An 18217-nucleotide genomic window follows, 5' to 3' on the forward strand; every position below is an offset into this window, starting at 1 on the left:
AACCCCTCCCACCTTCCATTCCTCCCCTCTCCAGGAGACCTCGCCGCCGATCGATCAATCGCCGCCGCCGTCTCCTCGTGTAACCCTAGCTTAGTGGATTAGTTTAAGTGTTTGCCGGAGATTATGGGGTCGGTGGCGGCGGAGGAGGTGGTGGTGTTCCGGTCGAAGCTGCCGGACATCGAGATCGACAACAGCATGACGCTGCAGGAGTACTGCTTCGCGAGGATGGCGGAGGTCGGGGCGCGGCCGTGCCTGATCGACGGGCAGACCGGGGAGTCGTACACGTACGCGGAGGTGGAGTCCGCGTCGCGGCGCGCCGCGGCGGGGCTCCGGCGGATGGGGGTGGGCAAGGGCGACGTGGTGATGAGCCTCCTCCGCAACTGCCCCGAGTTCGCCTTCTCCTTCCTCGGCGCGGCCAGGCTGGGCGCCGCCACCACGACGGCGAACCCGTTCTACACGCCGCACGAGGTCCACCGCCAGGCGGAGGCCGCGGGCGCCAGGGTGATCGTCACCGAGGCGTGCGCCGTCGAGAAGGTGCGGGAGTTCGCCGCGGAGAGGGGCGTCCCCGTGGTCACCGTGGACGGCGCGTTCGACGGCTGCGTGGAGTTCCGCGAGGTGCTCGCCGCGGAGGAGCTCGACGCCGACGCCGACGTCCACCCCGACGACGTCGTCGCCCTCCCCTACTCCTCCGGCACCACCGGCCTCCCCAAGGGCGTCATGCTCACCCACCGCAGCCTCATCACCAGCGTCGCCCAGCAGGTGAGCCCTCCATGAATCCCTCTCCTCCTTCTTCTCTGCTCTACTCTGCTTCCATTTCCGTCGTTTCCGAGTCCGGGAAGCTGAGCTCGCAGTAGCTGACATGTGGGCCCCACCGCCAGCTCGGTGGGGCCCACATGTCAGACTATCTGAGGGATGTTCTGTTCCCATTTTGGATAACTCGGTGATCAAGCGAGCAGGGGCCGGCTGGGTTGGATTATTCGGATTTGTTTCGATTTGGCGTTACATATGCGCTGTGCTTGTGTCCGTAGATTTGTTCACTTGTGTGCAACTGTGAGCTACTACGACTGGTAATAGTGTTATGCTGCTCGGTGTGGGGCCCACCTCCCACAGGCATCGTCACCTAACAACGGTGTCTGGTTGTGGCCCCTGCGTCAAGATTCGTGCATGGTCATCCATGAGTTTTGGCGCCAACGGCCAAGCTATTTCAAACATGAGTTAATATAGTATTATCGTGTAGTAACTAAACGTGATCAAATTTTCATTCTTTTTTTGGTTCATGAAGGTGGATGGAGAGAACCCTAACCTGTACTTCAGCAAGGATGATGTTATACTATGCCTGCTGCCACTGTTCCACATCTACTCGCTCAACTCCGTGCTGCTGGCTGGCCTGCGTGCCGGGTCGACCATCGTGATCATGCGGAAGTTTGATCTTGGCGCGCTCGTCGACCTTGTGCGCAAGCACAACATCACTATCGCCCCCTTCGTGCCCCCCATCGTGGTGGAGATCGCCAAGAGCCCCCGCGTCACCGCGGAGGACCTCGCCTCCATCCGCATGGTCATGTCCGGTGCCGCGCCCATGGGGAAGGACCTTCAGGATGCATTCATGGCCAAGATCCCCAATGCCGTCCTCGGACAGGTAAATTGATGCCACATTACAATCATCACGCGGACGAAAACAAAATCTCCTCTCTCTCTCTCTCTCTCTCTCTCTCTCTCTTGAGTCACTGACAAGTGAGTCCGTCATATCCCTTCTTCTTTAGGGTTACGGTATGACTGAGGCTGGGCCAGTGCTGGCAATGTGCCTGGCGTTTGCCAAGGAGCCCTTCAAGGTGAAGTCCGGGTCGTGCGGTACAGTGGTGCGCAACGCGGAGCTGAAGATCGTCGACCCCGACACCGGCGCCTCCCTCGGCCGGAACCAGTCCGGCGAGATCTGCATCCGCGGAGAACAGATCATGAAAGGTACACACATCACCCACCCCCCACCCAGGCCAAACCCTCCATTGATCTCTAGATAGGATGTCAATACCCTGACGCTGACGTGGCGCAAAACGACACAAGGCCGTTGGACACTCGCCTCTCCCACTGTTGGGTGGGCCCGGGGTGGCGACTTCTCTCCCGCACACTTGGCTTTCAGGTCGTACATGGCGTCTTGCTGCGAGCTGAGTGAACAAACTTGCTGCAGCTTAATTTGGTGCATAGGTTGGAAACCAACTCGTTTGGTCCCCTGCGATTAGGCCAAAACACATGTTTTTACATGCGACGATGAGTCGTCGTCGTGATTTTGGATTGGTCTCTACCAAGCCACAAACGTGGTAGACTAGCTGCAAGTACCAGTAGGGTAGGTTCCAGTTTCCACCGACTGAATCTGAATTCTTTCGGAGAAATTCTGTGCAAAACCAGCTGAAAAATCGATATAGTCTCCGATTTCTTTGAACAGAGGAAGGTTCTGATTCTTTCTTTTTTTTTGGCTTTTGAAACGTGGTTAGTGGCTGATGTTGAGGGGTCGGAATTTCCCGTACTGGAAACAGTTGAGGTGTTGCTGATTAGGTGGTTCGTTGGGAGATCCTTTTTTATTAAAAAAGAAGTGGACAGATTAGTGGTTTGGTCCAAGCTCCATGGCGATGATTGCCTGAACAGCTGAGAGAGGAGAGAGGAATTTCCGTCCACTCCACGTCTTTTTTTCTCTGATTTGTTTGTGGTAGCAGCGACCTCGCGTGGTTGTTGGCACGCACCAGCTCGCATCCTAGCTAGCAGCCACACAACGACGCACGTTGCTACTGCAAAATTATGCTCATCATCATCATCGCAGTGGCACGATCCTGGAATCCAAGTTGCGATGCTTCTTCAAGTAGATGAAAGAATGGGGGAAAAGAGAGAGAGAGAGAGAGAGAGAGAGAGAGAGAGAGAGAGAGAGAGAGAGAGAGAGAGAGAGAGAGAGAGAGAGAGAGAGATTAGAGCAAGTGTGTCTGCCACATGGATGATTAGGAACCTGGCAGGTCAAAGGCTTTTGGGTGAGGCGAACATGGGCATTGGCAATTTAGGCAAATGCGTCTAGTATGTGTGTGTTCGGTAGTGGGCTTATAGTTGGACATGACATCAAGCAAAGGAGAAGTGGCAGCTTATCCTGACCGTATCTTATCTCAGTTCTCACCATGTGGATGTCATGTCCATTGTTCACAACTTCTTTTTTCTGAAGATTTCTTCTTTTGAGGACTTGTTCTGAACCTGTTTCTCTGAAGAACTGTTCTGAACTTGTTTCTCTGAAGAACTGTTCTGAACTTCTAATTGATTGGATATTTAGTTGGCATAGTCAAACCTGTACTACTTACATGGTACACAATAAATTATGTCTACTGGTTTTAAAATGGTTGATGTTGTCATGCGGGCCAGGAGACAGCTGGTACCGGTTAATTAGAACGAGATGTTTTCTTTTTCTAAGCCTTTCCTTTCAAGTTCCTTTCAGAAGTTTGTTAGGTTCTAGTTTACCTATCAACGGATCATTGGTTGGTATCTGCTTGGCGTGCAAAGTGGAGATCACATCAATTTCAGTCGCCAGCCATGCTTCAGTTCTCCTGCATCTTTCTGTTCATCAACCACTACTATAATGAAACCCAAACCAAACCAAACACCCAAAGCTTAGCTAGTCTTCTAGTATTAATCAATACCACACCATCATGTGAAGCAAGTGTCACCATCACATAATGCAGGATTAGCATGGACATGGCATCTCAAGTACCAAGTTGAATAAGGAGGTATCCAATTAGCACTGCTGCATCTCAGAAAGCATTGCACAATTCATAGTTAGAACAGGCCAAATGAGTGGTCCATCAACCTAATTGCTGTCACTGGCTTGGAAATGTTTGGTGGCCCATCATGTGAAATTGTGAACAAGAAAAGCCACAGTTGGGTGACTGCTCCAGTTGCTCAAAGTCCAGCCTGAAAATCAATCAAAGAAAGATGGCAATGGCGTCACAAGTCAATCCTAACCTTTGTCCCATTAAATTTGAAGAGTCTATCTGACCAAACCAAACTCTAGTTGGTACAGTAGGTACAAATCCAAGACTCTTTGGTTTGGTTGATGGATGCAGCCGCCAGCATCCTGGATATCTTTGTGAAGTTTTTACCTTTTTTTTTACTTTGAATAAAACTTAGAATTCTACCAGTGCTGCAAAAACAACAGAAAATTCAGAAAATGATTGCCACTTCAATGCTGGCACCAAACAAGAATCACCTGAAAAATAAGTTCAGTACCCTGCCAATTGCCATGTGCATGTACACATCTGAAAACCAATGACTCTCCTTGACGTGAACAGTTACAGCTTAGCTCTGCCATGTGCGTGCATGCACTGATGCAAAGCTGGATCCGATGTTTCCTTTGGATTATTTGATCTGCAGTACAGAATTTTGTCACCACTGAAACTGTCTTCTCCTTCAGAAACAGCAGGAAATGATTCTTGGCCGTACTGACGAGCTGTGGGGAATTTTGCAGGCTATCTGAATGATCCTGAGGCGACCAAGAACACCATCGACGAGGACGGGTGGCTGCACACCGGAGACATCGGCTTCGTCGACGACGACGACGAGATCTTCATCGTGGACAGGCTCAAGGAGATCATCAAGTACAAGGGGTTCCAGGTGCCACCGGCCGAGCTGGAGGCGCTGCTCATCACTCACCCGGAGATCAAGGACGCCGCCGTCGTCTCGTGAGTCCATCTCTGATGAAATTCGCCATTGATTAATCGCGAGAGAATGTAGTGAACTGTCACTGATTCAGTTGCTCAGTTGCTGGTGAAACTTGTTGTTTTCAGGATGAAGGATGATCTTGCCGGTGAAGTGCCAGTCGCCTTCATTGTCCGGACAGAAGGCTCAGAAATCACCGAGGATGAGATCAAGAAATTCGTTGCAAAAGAGGTACTAATCACATGCAAATGACAGCAACAAGGATTCTGATTTAAATCTTGCTAAATTTTTTCTGACACGTTTGCAACAGGTGGTGTTCTACAAGAGGATCAACAAGGTGTTCTTCACCGATTCCATCCCCAAGAACCCTTCCGGCAAGATCCTCAGGAAGGACTTAAGAGCCAGGCTCGCCGCCGGCATTCCCGACGCCGTCGCCGCCGCCGCCGCCGATGCGCCCAAAAGCAGCTAAGGCCAACGCCGACGTTTTCTCTATTTTCAGTCACACAACCGGTGAAAAAAAATTGCAGAGATATGATATTGCTGTCCATGAAAATGGAGGCAGAAATGGAGCAGAGGAAGTTTATAGTTTGGTTTGTTGGTTGGTTGATGCTGCTGCAGCAGCTTGTGCAATGTTCATAAAATGGCATTAATATTATTATTATTATTATACATAGATGATGTATTGTTTTTGACCATAAGAACAAGGCTGATTACAAAATAATACAGTGTATTAATTACGCCCTGTTTCTCTCTACTTTGGAGATTCCAGATGCTTCCTTTTACACTTGGCCTAGTTTCGGACCAAAAAAATGGGTGAAATTTGATTGCATTTGAGTGGCATTTCAGGGAGAAAATTATTTTCTGGAACATATGCTTTTGAAAAAGGCCCCAGTATTTGAGTATTTCAACCTCAAAATGGAGCTGGCCCACTATATTTCACGTGAAGCCCAAGAGACACCGAGGCCCATGTAAGGCACAGTAAACGGGCCATTTCGAAGGGAATGCCTCACGGTCGTGGGCCTCGTTTGGTTTCATGGCCATACTATTTGTGCTACAATTGGCTAACCATTTTCCAAACAAAATTCGGTTTTGAAGAACAAATACCTGCAAAAATTTCACCTCCCTCCATTTTTCATATAACCGAAATCTATGATAAGGCAATAGGCGGACTATTGATTTGTCTATAGTTAGGGCTACATAGTTTGTGAATGTTCTTTTTGAATTATCCAACAGATTATTTGCTTCACATTCAAAAAATATGTTTTTTTTTTCAAAAAAGAGAGAGACTTTCTTCCACTGCATGGATAAGACCAAGTAATCTGTTAAGTTTCTTTCTCAAAATATTTAATTTATCTATAAAACTAAATAGATAATCCGTGACTCTTAAATTCTTAATAATCTACAATAAACTGGGTATGGTAGATTGGTAGGTAGCTAGTCGAGGAATCAGGACTTCTTCTGTCACCTATTTATTTCTCTAGTCAAAGGTTTGCTATCTATCACCTATTTTATTTCTAATCCTTTCGATTGTATATGATCTATGTAGTGAAAGTGAGATCAAAAAACAAAATTGGAGTTCATAACTTTTTTTTTTTGCTCTTCCATTATCTGAAAACTTACATAGTCTGCAATGTCAGACGTTGCTAAAAAGCAGCCATACGTAGCTTCAAATTACATATGTACTTGCTGGCCTCCTATAGCTAGTAGCTATAATTCTGAGATGTATCTGAACATACTTATATTCAGATTCATCTCTAGAATTAGAGATTTCTAGTGCGGAGAGGTAGCTAGTACTGCCGCGCGCGGGCAGCTGCGGCGGTGGCCGGCTGGCGAGTAGAGGCGGAAGAGGCGGCGGGCGGAGAAGGCGGAGAGGACGGCCATGCCGGCGGCGGCGAGGAAGCTGCAGAGCATGCCGGCGGCGGCCTGCTCGCAGAAGCGGGTGTAGATGTTGCAGAGCTTGCTCCACTGCAAGGCCTCCACGCCGATCAGCCCCACCATGCACGCCTGCAGCGCCGCTGCCGTGCTCGCGAACACCACGTACGCGCATCCCTGCGTGCATCACCAAATCGATCACAATGGGAAGAAACAAAACAAACTCATGATCAATTACAAATCGCTATTATGCTGGTTTTTTTTTCTAGCTAGCTAGCTACCACTTGACCAACAAGTTGGATTCTTAATTAATTTTACTGCAAGAGTTTTCCACCATGGAACTTGAAGTCAAGTACTACCTCCATCGTGCTATAATATAAACTTTTCGCGTTGACACGAGTATTAATAAAATATTTAAAATTCAATAAGAAAATATTGTGAGTGGTTGATAAGTAGAAGCCTACGAGAAAATCGAATGGTGAAAAGTTATGTTTGGTTGAAAAGATAAAATTGATTGAGACGTCATTATATTTTAAGATAAATTATATTTCCTCCGTCTTAAAATATAAGAATCTAGAACTGGACGAGACATTTCCTGGACGGAGAGAGTAAGGATGGATTGAATAAAATATATTTTGAAGAAAAGATCGATGTGGACTAGAAGCTTTTTTTTTTTCTGCATTTAATTATAATGAGTACTAATTAATAAAGAAGACGAAGACGACGGCAGGTAGAGGGCGCTTTGCTATCTAATTATCTATATATCGCGATAATTCCAGATGATATGATATTGCGCATTAATGGAAACAGTTGGGAGAACCAGCCATTTGCTCAATCACCCTGTTCCTTCTTTTCTGGAGTCCTCAGCCTCACTCATGTTCGACGCATGTGTTCCACTGTTTCATCCATATCTTGACGATCTTAACTTCAAGAGGATCGCATCATATCATGCGTTACATCCGATGACAACGACTCACCTTGTCGAGCAGGAACGATGTCCACGCCACCGCCATGGCGCCGGCGTCGCCGGAGGAGGAGCAGTACATGCACCTGACGAGCTGCGCGAAGTGGTACCCCGCCGCCGCCGCCGCCGCCATGGTGAGCACCCTGCAGATGCCGCGAGTGTGTGCATGAGTCGATCGATCGGTCTCCGCCATGGAAGGCGCCATGGATGCACGGAGCTATACGTACCAGAGGGCTTGGACGTCCTTGGCGACGGCGGTCTTGCGGACGAAGAGCACCGTCTTGGTCTCGGCGCTGAACCCGAGGAGCAGCGCCGCCGTCGCCGCCATCACCACGCACCCGCCGCGCAGGAGCCTCTCCGCCCTCACCACCCCCGGCGCCGCCGCCGCCGCCGTCGTCGCCGCCATGGCTGCAGGATCGGACAGCGACTAGCTATGCTCGATCGATCGATCGATCGGAGGTTGGTGGCGTGGCGCCGTTGGCAATGGCCAATGGCAATGGCGTCGTCGCGGCTCACTAGCTATATAGGCGCGAGACGCGTGCGCCATGGGCGAACGGCGCAGGGCCGATCCGCGCGCATACGTGGCGAGATCTGGGTCGCACGTACGTTAGTAAGTCGTGCGTTGCTGAGGCTTTTGCAGCTGTTGCCTGTTGGTAAGGTGGGGCCCACTTGCCAGCGAGGCTATTCATTCATAAAAGCTTTAATTGTGGCCGGTTTTCTTTATGTAGTGCTCACTCCATGTCATCGAATTGCAAGACGCTTTGATTTTTAGACCAGTAATTTTTTTTAAGATTTTAACAAGATTATACGAAAAATATAAGTATTTTTAACATAAAAAATATATTATCAAAATATATTCAATTTTAGAATCAAACTAATTTTGTTTTAGATGTTTGCTAAACTTTTTTATGATTTGGTCAAAATTAAAAATATTTGATTAGGAAAAAAGTAAAAGCGATCTAGTCTGCGTTCGGGAGTGAGGGTTCCCTCACTCTCTGGCACGAAAAACGGAGCAGTGATTAGCACGTGATTAATTAAGTATTTGCTATTTTTTTCAAAAATGGATTAATATGATTTTTTTTAAGCAACTTTCGTATAGAATTTTTTTTTGCAAAAAATACACCGTTTGGCAGTTTGAAAAGCGTGCGCGCGGAAAAGAGGGAAGCTGGGAACCTTTAGTATCGATCACAGCCTTATAGTATGAAACAGATGGAAAGGGATGGAGTATGCAAACAGTTAGCCAGCTAGAGACCTTAATTATGGCTTCAAAAATAATACTTAAATGTATAAATATAGTATGCGAGTGATCAATCGATGTCGAAGGTCTAAATTATATGAGATGATAAGTATAGTAATTTCCTCAAAAAACACGCAATAGGTTTTAGTGGTAACTAGGGAGAAGTAGAAAGTTTTGAAAAGGAATTGGATATGGTGGTGACTTGATAATCTGAGCATGTTGGGTAAGGCAATGGAGCCATCTGGACTATAATCTGCTTTTCTCACATTGACTAGTCAGGTAGCCTTCTATGGCTGCAGACTTCAATGGTGATCACTCATAAAAGCTTCAACCGTCAGGAATGCGATGGGTTGCCAGCAAATCCAACGTCAACTACACATACGTATTCTTCGAATAAAAATGTTCAACCTCACCTAAGGTTTATTGGAAACTTTTGATGGCTGTAGCTTTTCTAAAAACTTTTTCAAACAGTATAGTATTTTATCTAAATTCTAAGATGCTGCAGTTGTAGTTGTCGAGTTGAAAAAATGTACTAGAAATTAATTATAATATGGTTTTCTCATATTCTCGCTAGCTGGATTCTAACTAACTGCTTGCTAGAATCTAAAGTTCCCAAACAGATCATAGTACGTTGTGATATGAAATTGAAAAGAAATTAGTTATTTCTCATTGATTAATTGTAGGAGAGGGGAAATTGATAATATTCGATTAATCACCACATATAGCACTCTATAGATCAGTTTATTGGTAGTACATACTACTATATAGTACCTTTTCATTTTCCAGCTGCTAAACATAACAGTGCGCACGTTTAAGTTATACTCCTGTAACATCATGTCGATTTCTTGCATTTATTGATGAGATGATCGGTCAAGTAGATATTGGAGTTCTGGCCGGATGGAAGTTGTAAGTTCATCTCACATCTTGTATGTGAAGATTCTCTTGATGAGTAATGAAATTCCCTTTGCCCCGAAAAGAAAAATAGATATTGGAGTAGATCGATCTACTACTGTACTGGCAGATGCTTGCTTTGTTTCTTCTTTCGTTTAAAGAAAAAAAAAGCAAAAGTTTCTCCTATTGTAATCCATGTCAGGATGCCATTATTTTAGTCAACATTATTATGCTTTAAACAATTTCAGTTAACATTAAATCAGGTGCTCACTTACCCCTCCGGTTTTTCAATACGTTTGACTTTATCATTCGTACTACTTTAAGCATGATTCATATTTTCATATTGACACTAAGTTTTAAATAAAACGAATATATCAAAAGCTAATAGCGTCATTTTACGTTTTTGTTGCATAGAGAAGCAAGATCTACTAGATTAAAAGAGAGAGAGAGAGAAGAAAGATCTAGGAGTAGCCTGTGTGCCAAATGTTACCTCCATTCAAAGTTTTTTTTCGGAGAACCTCAATCCAAAGTTTGAACTAGTGCTAATCAATCTACTTTCATCTACTCCTAGATCCCAAGTGTCCAATTATTGCATCGTTTCTTTAATTTAGGCCTCTCCCTTCGTGTACGTGTTTGTACTCTTCTCCATCTATTATTTGGATGACACAAAACAGCTGGGTCAAAGGATTTTCAGAAGATTTGTTTATGAATTAAATTGGTTTTTTTAATAAAAATCCTATAAAATTCACGTGTTCTAATTTCTAAATAATGGAGGGAATTTGACTTGACGACCTCCTCATTTTTCAGTGAGAGGGGTTGTGATTTGTGAAAAACAAGAGACATCAAGCAAATACTTCCATTTCGAGTTATGACTTATGAAACGATCTAGCCAGTGCAAATATATGGCCCTTCCATAAGGACCAAATTGACATTAACTTCTTTGCTGAACATTTCACATTAATGCAAGCAAAGGGAAGCAGGAGTATGAACTGAGCATAGCTTATCTGGTTAGCTACCTTATCATGAAATTTATTAATCTGAATTTAAGTCCTAGGTAAACACACTTACAACTATTGTTCTTTCAGCGATTCTCTGTAGTAACTCCGTCGAAATATGTTAGATCAATTTCTTAGAACCAGTCGCTACTGGCACTGCAGTTGATGAATGTCGCATACTCTGTAGTAACTTTATCCATCCAAAATTCCGTTCCACGACATAAGAAATTTTGGATGGATAAGACACATTCTAAACAATTCGTAGTATTCAGATGTATTATACTTATTTAAAATTGTTTATATCTTAAAACGGAGAGGGAGTACGCTTGAACAACTCACCAGCTCTTCCAGCACTTGGAAGGACCAAAAGCACTTGGAAGGACCAAAAGGGAGAGTAATTAGAGACTTTGTGCGCAGCAAAATCGTCATCAGTGATTTGTCGTGTCCGTTGATCATCCATTGTGTTCTGCACCATGAGATTCACAAAACGGTGGTGATTGCTGAAACACAAGCTGACCCCAAGCAGAGATTACACCGTCTCAATTAAGGCCCTATTTAATTCAGCTTAGAATTATTATAATTTAGATTATTAGAAGTAAGCTGAAACAAACAAGTAGATTTTTATGCTAGATTATTATAATCTATAAGCCAGATTACTATAATCCAATAATCTCCTCTAGAGGAGCTTTTTCTAGATTATTGAGTGGCTAAAGACCCACTACCCTTGGATGCCTCTAATAATCCAGAGAAACAAACAACTCGTAGCTTATTTTATATCAGCTTATTATAATCCAGCTTAGAGTAATCTGATTTAATAATCAGATTACAATAATTTTAAGCTGAAATAAACAGGGCTAAGTCAATTCGTGATGGTGCGGCGGTCGGAGAATTGAACTCCGTCGTCATCACTCGTCAGGGAGCCTCGCCCAGCTCATCCAACGGCCAACGCCGGCCTAAACTGAAACCGGCCAACGGTGATTAAAGGACATGATGGAACACCAAGCTTCTTTCCGCATAAAAGGACTAGTTAATTACTATGATGGCAACTGAAAGTGAAGGCGAGGACAGGGCGCAATCTGGCGATAATTCTGTATTTATATGATGCAGCATTGCCCCATTCTGCCGCTCGAATCTCATGCTCCCATCTTTTCAGGGCTCATGTGCGGCGTGCCATGCAGGAATTTTGTTGGATTTTATGGATCAATTCAATCCCCGCGGAATTTCTTACTTCCTCCGTCTAAGAATATAAGAATTTTTTAGTATAGTGTCAAATCAACCATTTTTAACTTTAACTATTAATAGAAAAAAAATATCAATCATGTAAAATTGATGTTACTAGATTTATTATCATTAGTCAAACTATTATAATATGCAACTATTTTATTTAAAACATTTTATTTTTATAGATATTGTTGGTCATGTCGAAGTTAAAAAATATACGACTCATAGCAAACTAACCTATGAAATATACGACTCTTTCGTATGAACCTCCAGTCACATTGTTGCCAACGTACCAGATCAAATTCTAAACATTGCAAAAATAGATGTCCTACAGGTAACACATCGGCCATGCACATACTATCCGCGTTAATTCACATTGTTTTGTTTATAATCTGCACAATCTATAACAAACGAGGAAAATAAAATGGTAAGCAAACATTTCAGGTGTTTTTACAACAAAGCAGAACTACCCGCTGTACATAATCGGTTGGTTTGTTTCAATGCCTTTCAAGGCAGCATGAGTCCCAAAACCTAGTTTAGAGCATCTGATGGTATTAACATTTCAACATTAATAGCATCTAACGGTAGCCAATACACGCTTAACATGTTAATCATCCAGCTCAACAAGCTGCGCCCTTCTTTCGGCAGCTTTCTTCCTGACGAAAATCCCCCATCTCATGGCGGCCTTTATCTTGAGCCACCCAACAACAGCTTTCCCAGATGAACGGGTGCGCTCACCTTCGAACCCAAGGTTTGGTAATGGAGATGGCATGTACGTCGGGAAGCCGAAGGCGTCTTCCTGCAAACTGGTAGACGCTCCACCCATGCTGAAGACCCTGAGCAGCTGCTGCATGTCTTCGCTCTCGAGCATTTGGTGGCTTTTCATGCGAATATCTTCGGTGAAGTCATCAGCGAACTGACCGTTTTGACTTCGAGTCCAATCATCATAGCCAACATTTGCTGGCTGAATCGACTGACTCTGTGAAATTGCTTGTTGCAATTGGCCTAGTTCCAGGCCCATGCCATCATTTCCGGTTTCTTGATTATCAGACCCCATCAACATACTAGGCGGTAAAAATGAAAAGGTGTCATCGTATGGCACAGGGACATTGGCAGATGTACTTTGAAGTTGAGATGGCTGTGTAGCTGCTTGGTTGCCATCATACCCTATGGAATCAGTTCCAGTTCCACTTCCACCTGAAATGAATGAAACTAGCATGGTGTTCAGAGACTCTTCTATAGTGACAAATCACGCGCCCTATAGTTCATCTGTTTATTCTAAATGTGTAAGCAACGTTTTAGGGTTTCAACCATATTAATTACTACCACCCCCATCCCCAAATATAAGGGATTCTAGAGTCTTTTGGAGAGATTAAGGATGAGAGAAAAAGACGATGATGCCCCTCAATAAATGAGGGGGAGTTGGGGAGCGGGAGGGTGGTTAAGGTAGGATTGGGTGAAAATTAAATGAGGGGTGATTGGATGGGACAGGTAGTACTACAAAATCCCTTATATTCGGGGACAAATTTTGAATTATTCAATGTCTTATATTTGGGGACGGAGAGAGTATATTTCTAGCTGTCAACTAAAATAACAAAGAGGTACTAACATAGAAATGGTAGATAATAACTCATGCTTCTAACCTGCTGGAGATGGTCCTGTCATGCTCGCTGATGAGATGCGTTGTTCGTATGAAGCAGGTTGACTCAGAGGAGGATGTGTCTCAGCTTGTCCAGTGGGTGCAGCCTTTTTCTTCGGTTTAGAGTTCAAGAGAGCTTTACCATCATATTCAATGGCATACATCCAATTATCATATGCCTTCTTAACCAATGCATCAGCAAAGAGCTGTAATGAACAATACCATCCCAATCAGTCAATATGGTATTAAAAACGAATAGCTTAAAGTTCTCAAAAGCTCATGCAGAGAATAAATAAAGCATAGCTCTTAATTCTTAAACATGCAAGTGTAGTGCTACAAGCTTAGATTTTACACAGAAGAATACAGTGAATATAAGGCTGAGTTTTATTTCATTAAATAGTGGTTGTTCTTAATGATTTATCAATGTCTTCTGTACTGGATGTTTGGGGAGTTGTACAGTGACACATCCTTTAAAAAATAAAAATGGCAGGACTACAGGGGCACTCTCTATTCACTAAGTGCCAAAGGAAGTTTACTGCAACAATCGATTGGCAGACAGGAGGTCAGAAGACCTTAGGAACAAAAGAACAGCTGACACATGATGAGGCACCAATGCAACTAACCCAAGTATTCTTGGGTCATCATAGCACAAAACAATTGATACACCTTATTCCAGTTCATAGCATGCGCTACAATATAAGAGAAGGGGTGTGTGCGTGACCCACATCAACGCACTAACATAATATAAAGTTCAAAGTACACATTATTATCACCCCTCCCTAACTTATTTACAAAAATAACCCTTTAGGCTGTCCGGCCATGCTAGTACGCAACCAGTCAGGTGTAGCAAATGAACATTGATACGCCAACAGTTCTCACTTTTTATTAATAAATGAAACCTTTAACCACGCCACGTAGCAAAACAACACTGCCACTATGTTGGTGGCCATGCCTAAAAGGGTTCGCTGTCCAGAATAAAATGTGACAAAAGGAAAGCTATGCAACCAAGCATTTTTTATTGCTTTTGTGTTACATGAGTGCATCTTTAAATGAATGGAAATACCATTCAAGTTTGATATTAGAAGACAACTTAAGGACCACGACATACACACACAACAAAAAGGATTACAACAATGCGTGGTTTAGCAGAAATCCCAACGAAATCCCATGACATTGCAAATGAAAATTTCAAAAGTTTTATGGTTTCCTGACTTGTTTCTGTGACCATGGCTCATTCAGTTTGCTGTCCACATGCATTCATTAGCATAGTTAAATGCTTTAATCTTTATCAGTCTAGAAGCCTTACAGAGTCAAACAGATTAACTCTAACTAATGTATCATCTTATAATTATGCATGTGAATGGAGAACGAAGAGCAAAATCACATGTCATGACCACGTAAGGGTACAATTGTCATTTTATTGGTGGCACATGTAGTTTTGGTTGCCGTGGTTTCATTCTTGGATATAGCCATGTAGACAGGCATGTTAGACAAGTTTCCATAAGAAAATTTTGGTATGAATTATGTCTTCCAAAAACAGCCAACATAATATATGCATCGTTATCAATGTGCACTACTATAACCAACCTTTTGGCTATCATCAAGACTTTCAGATGAATAGAACTGCTCGCCAGAAATCAACCCACAGAATGCATAGATGTTGTTGAAAATAGCACCAATAGATCTATTCTCGTCTGAATAATATATGTAATATTTTCCACTTAAGACACAAGTCTTTGCATGTTCGACAAGAATATCCCACATCTTATTAGACATACCACTTCCAAGGATCTGGGACAGAATAGCATATATGTTAGAACTCAAACAAAAGAAAAAAAGAAGAAAAATGCTGAATAGGAAATAATCTTACACTGCGCAACTTCTGAGGATCTCGAACCACAAGCCTAAGGAAGTCTTCAACTGTAGAAATTCCAGCTTTGTTCAGTCTCTTATGGAAAGATCCATCCTTCCCTATCTTTTCTAACCTCCAGACCTCATCTTTCAACGCAGGTGGGTAGTGCTTCTTATACACTAATCAAATGAAATTCAAACAGTTAATAGAAATATCATGAAGAATCGTATCATATCATGGTTGCTTCAGAGGACTTACATTCTCCTCTGTGGTCCTTAACCATGAAAGCTTCAGTTTTTGCCTCGCGGATGCGAATACCCTCACAAAATCCTGAGGAAATTTTCAAACCAAGTCGGAACTTCCGACTCCTTATCCAGCTAGAGTTATCTGTGAATGTAAGCTCCCCTACAGTGCCAACACCTTCTTTTAGTGTGACTTGTACATCACCAGTTAAAAGAGGGCGCTTTCCTTCACGCTCTTTCACTACATGACTTTCAAACTCTTCTCCCGACCATCCCTCCTCATCTTCATTGTTGAAATCACCTTCTAGAACAACAATGTCAAGTTTGGCACATGACTCGGGTCCAGAAGATACAACACAACCAGTTCCAGCATCAAGCAAAACAACATGAATTGCGGCTCCCTGCTCCCCTTCAACTTTTCCTCCAGTAAAAAGAGGAAGAGACAGTCTTGTCCTGAACTGGAGTTGCAGATTTCTTCCATCAGGACCTTCAATTCGCTTCGGGGAAGACCTGAATTATTCCAACAGTAGCAAAATATATATATATATATATATATATATATATATATATATATATATATATATATATCAATGTGGGTTCTACCAAAGGTTGTTGTAGGTTTACGTGCTTCATTTTAACAGTTATAATCTAGCCCAGATATCCTAAAACAAGCAATAGGTTACTTGTGAAAAGAACTAGCAACAAGCATCATGAACAAGCACAGCTAACAAAAGGTTATTTTGTATCATATGCAATTTGATGGTAGGAGTTGCAGCAATATAACTTCAACGGTTAGTTCGATGTACTGATGGATTATATTATACAAGGAAGTGTGTGAAACAATAAATTCATAGTCAACTAAGCGACCTTCCAGTTATTGTTGCAGGACCCAGTCTGCCCAACGCACGCTCCACTTCTTCACTAACCTAGTATGTATACAGAGAATATATATAAGCGAATGTAACTAAGTGCAAGAAATAATTAACAGTAGTGAAGGAACATATAAATGTAGACAGTAGCATGCTAGAATAAACCTATGCAAAAAAAAAAGAGAGTAAAGCGACATGATAATAGAATTCCGCTTAAAAGAGAATTGCTTTGTTCTTACCACTCTACGAAGAATTGGTTCCAGTGATGAGCAAAGCCTCTGCAGACTATCCACCTTTAATGCTTCAACAATAACACTGCAGAGAAAGAGGCGAAGCGGAAAAAATCATGACAGAAGAACAAAAGACGCAATTCACCTTCTCACATGTTGAGCTTTACAGTAATGAACACGCGAGGGAAACATGTTTGAAAAAAACTGTAATCAAAACTACCAGAAATAAGTAATTGACCATTATTAAATGATGTGCAGAAATAAAAGAAAAAACCTATAAAGACATTCATTAAAACCATGGTAGTCAAATTTGACAACTGACAGACCATAAATCAGCATCAAAAGATCAGTACACTTCATAGCCATCTACTGTACTAGCATTTGCGAACAGATCCATGATTAAAAACAAATGCAAATAAGTCACAGATGCTGGTTGTTACAAAAATACTAACACTATTATTGCAGAGACCATAGATGAGGATTATTTTGTTAGATAGTGGAAATGTGTTTCACACCTGCTGACTTCTGCACAAGCACATTAGCACAGAAAAGAACAGTTGGGAAAAGCTATCTCTAAAAGGTAGTACAACCCCAAATCCTGAAACAGTCATTTGGATCCATCCTATAACATACAGATAGGGGTTGGTCAACAGTATCACTATTAGTAACACTAACAGTGCCGAGTGCCGACCTAAGACCAAAATTTGTCACAGAAGGATAAAAATTCTACTGATGGGTCAGAGTACAAACTTACTAAGATTTCTGGCATTTCCCTGACAGATCACACACCACCTTTCTAAAAGAAATTTTGCAGCATCATGTCTACATATGCTCAAATTACACACCGCAACTAAGCAGTAAACTAAATCAAACCACTCCCAATTCTCGATCGAGCACTACTGCAGGAGTAACCCTAACCCTACTATGGCTAGCATCCCAAACATATCTCGAGGTTAGAAACGGAAAGAAAGATCAAAACCGCGGAAAATTTTCCCCTCACCTGGCCAGTGCGGGGGGCCGCGCGCGCTTGGCCTCGGGGCGGCCGTCGCCACCGGCCGCCGCGGCTTCCAGCCCACGCTTCTCCTTCATCGCGCGCCCCCAAATCTGCAACCGAAACGAGCACAACCCGCGTCAGATTCCGCCACCCTTTTCCGCAATTTGACACGCGTGAAGGAAAGCGAAGAGGGATCCGGTCACCTCGCCTCGGCTGGGGACGCCGGATTCGGCGGCGGCGGCGGCGGAGGGATCGCGGGGGAGGGGAGGAGGCGTCGGCGGGGGAGGCAGGATTCTTTGCCAGAAGAGAGATAGAGATACCATACCAGCCACTAAAAGGCGCTGCTCTTTTGCCAAATGGACCTCCGCATTTGTTGGTTTTACATGCAAGTCCATCAAGAGGAGTTTTTGTTACGCAAACGAACCCCCTCAGCTCCGATCTTAGGTTTTCGCCGGTGGCGGAGCCAAGAGATGTCGTGAAGCCTGGATAAGTACTAGCGTTTTCTGGTAATCGACTAATCTTTTCGGACAT

At 43.5% G+C, this 18217-nt stretch overlaps 2 protein-coding genes and 1 pseudogene across 3 annotated transcripts; 1 reads left to right on the forward strand and 2 right to left on the reverse strand.

Annotated features, from left to right (window-relative positions):
• The first annotated feature begins 36 nt into the window (after nt 1-36).
• On the forward strand, nt 37-5417 carry LOC127762258 (4-coumarate--CoA ligase 3). Of its 2 annotated transcripts, XM_052286701.1 has the most exons (6): nt 37-759; nt 1283-1636; nt 1761-1959; nt 4490-4703; nt 4809-4911; nt 4991-5417. In XM_052286701.1, exons 1-6 carry the CDS (start codon nt 124-126, stop codon nt 5147-5149), a joined length of 1665 nt encoding a protein of 554 aa, XP_052142661.1. In that variant the 5' UTR covers nt 37-123; the 3' UTR covers nt 5150-5417. The 2 variants fall into 2 exon arrangements, with proteins under 2 accessions (XP_052142661.1, XP_052142662.1); XM_052286702.1 differs by lacking the exon at nt 4991-5417 and having other exon boundaries at nt 4783-4911.
• Nucleotides 5418-6256: 839 nt separating this feature from the next.
• LOC127762259 (CASP-like protein 2C2) lies at nt 6257-7998 on the reverse strand. The gene is made up of 3 exons (XM_052286704.1): nt 7744-7998; nt 7530-7659; nt 6257-6729 (listed from the first exon to the last, which is right to left on the reverse strand). The coding sequence occupies exons 1-3, from the start codon at nt 7920-7922 to the stop codon at nt 6451-6453; spliced, it is 588 nt and encodes a 195-aa protein (XP_052142664.1). The 5' UTR covers nt 7923-7998; the 3' UTR covers nt 6257-6450.
• Nucleotides 7999-12209: 4211 nt separating this feature from the next.
• Nucleotides 12210-18217, reverse strand: LOC127762977 (calmodulin-binding protein 60 D-like; annotated as a pseudogene).

This window comes from Oryza glaberrima, chromosome 2 (genome assembly GCF_000147395.1).
Source record: "Oryza glaberrima chromosome 2, OglaRS2, whole genome shotgun sequence".
NCBI classification, from domain to species: domain Eukaryota; kingdom Viridiplantae; phylum Streptophyta; class Magnoliopsida; order Poales; family Poaceae; genus Oryza; species Oryza glaberrima.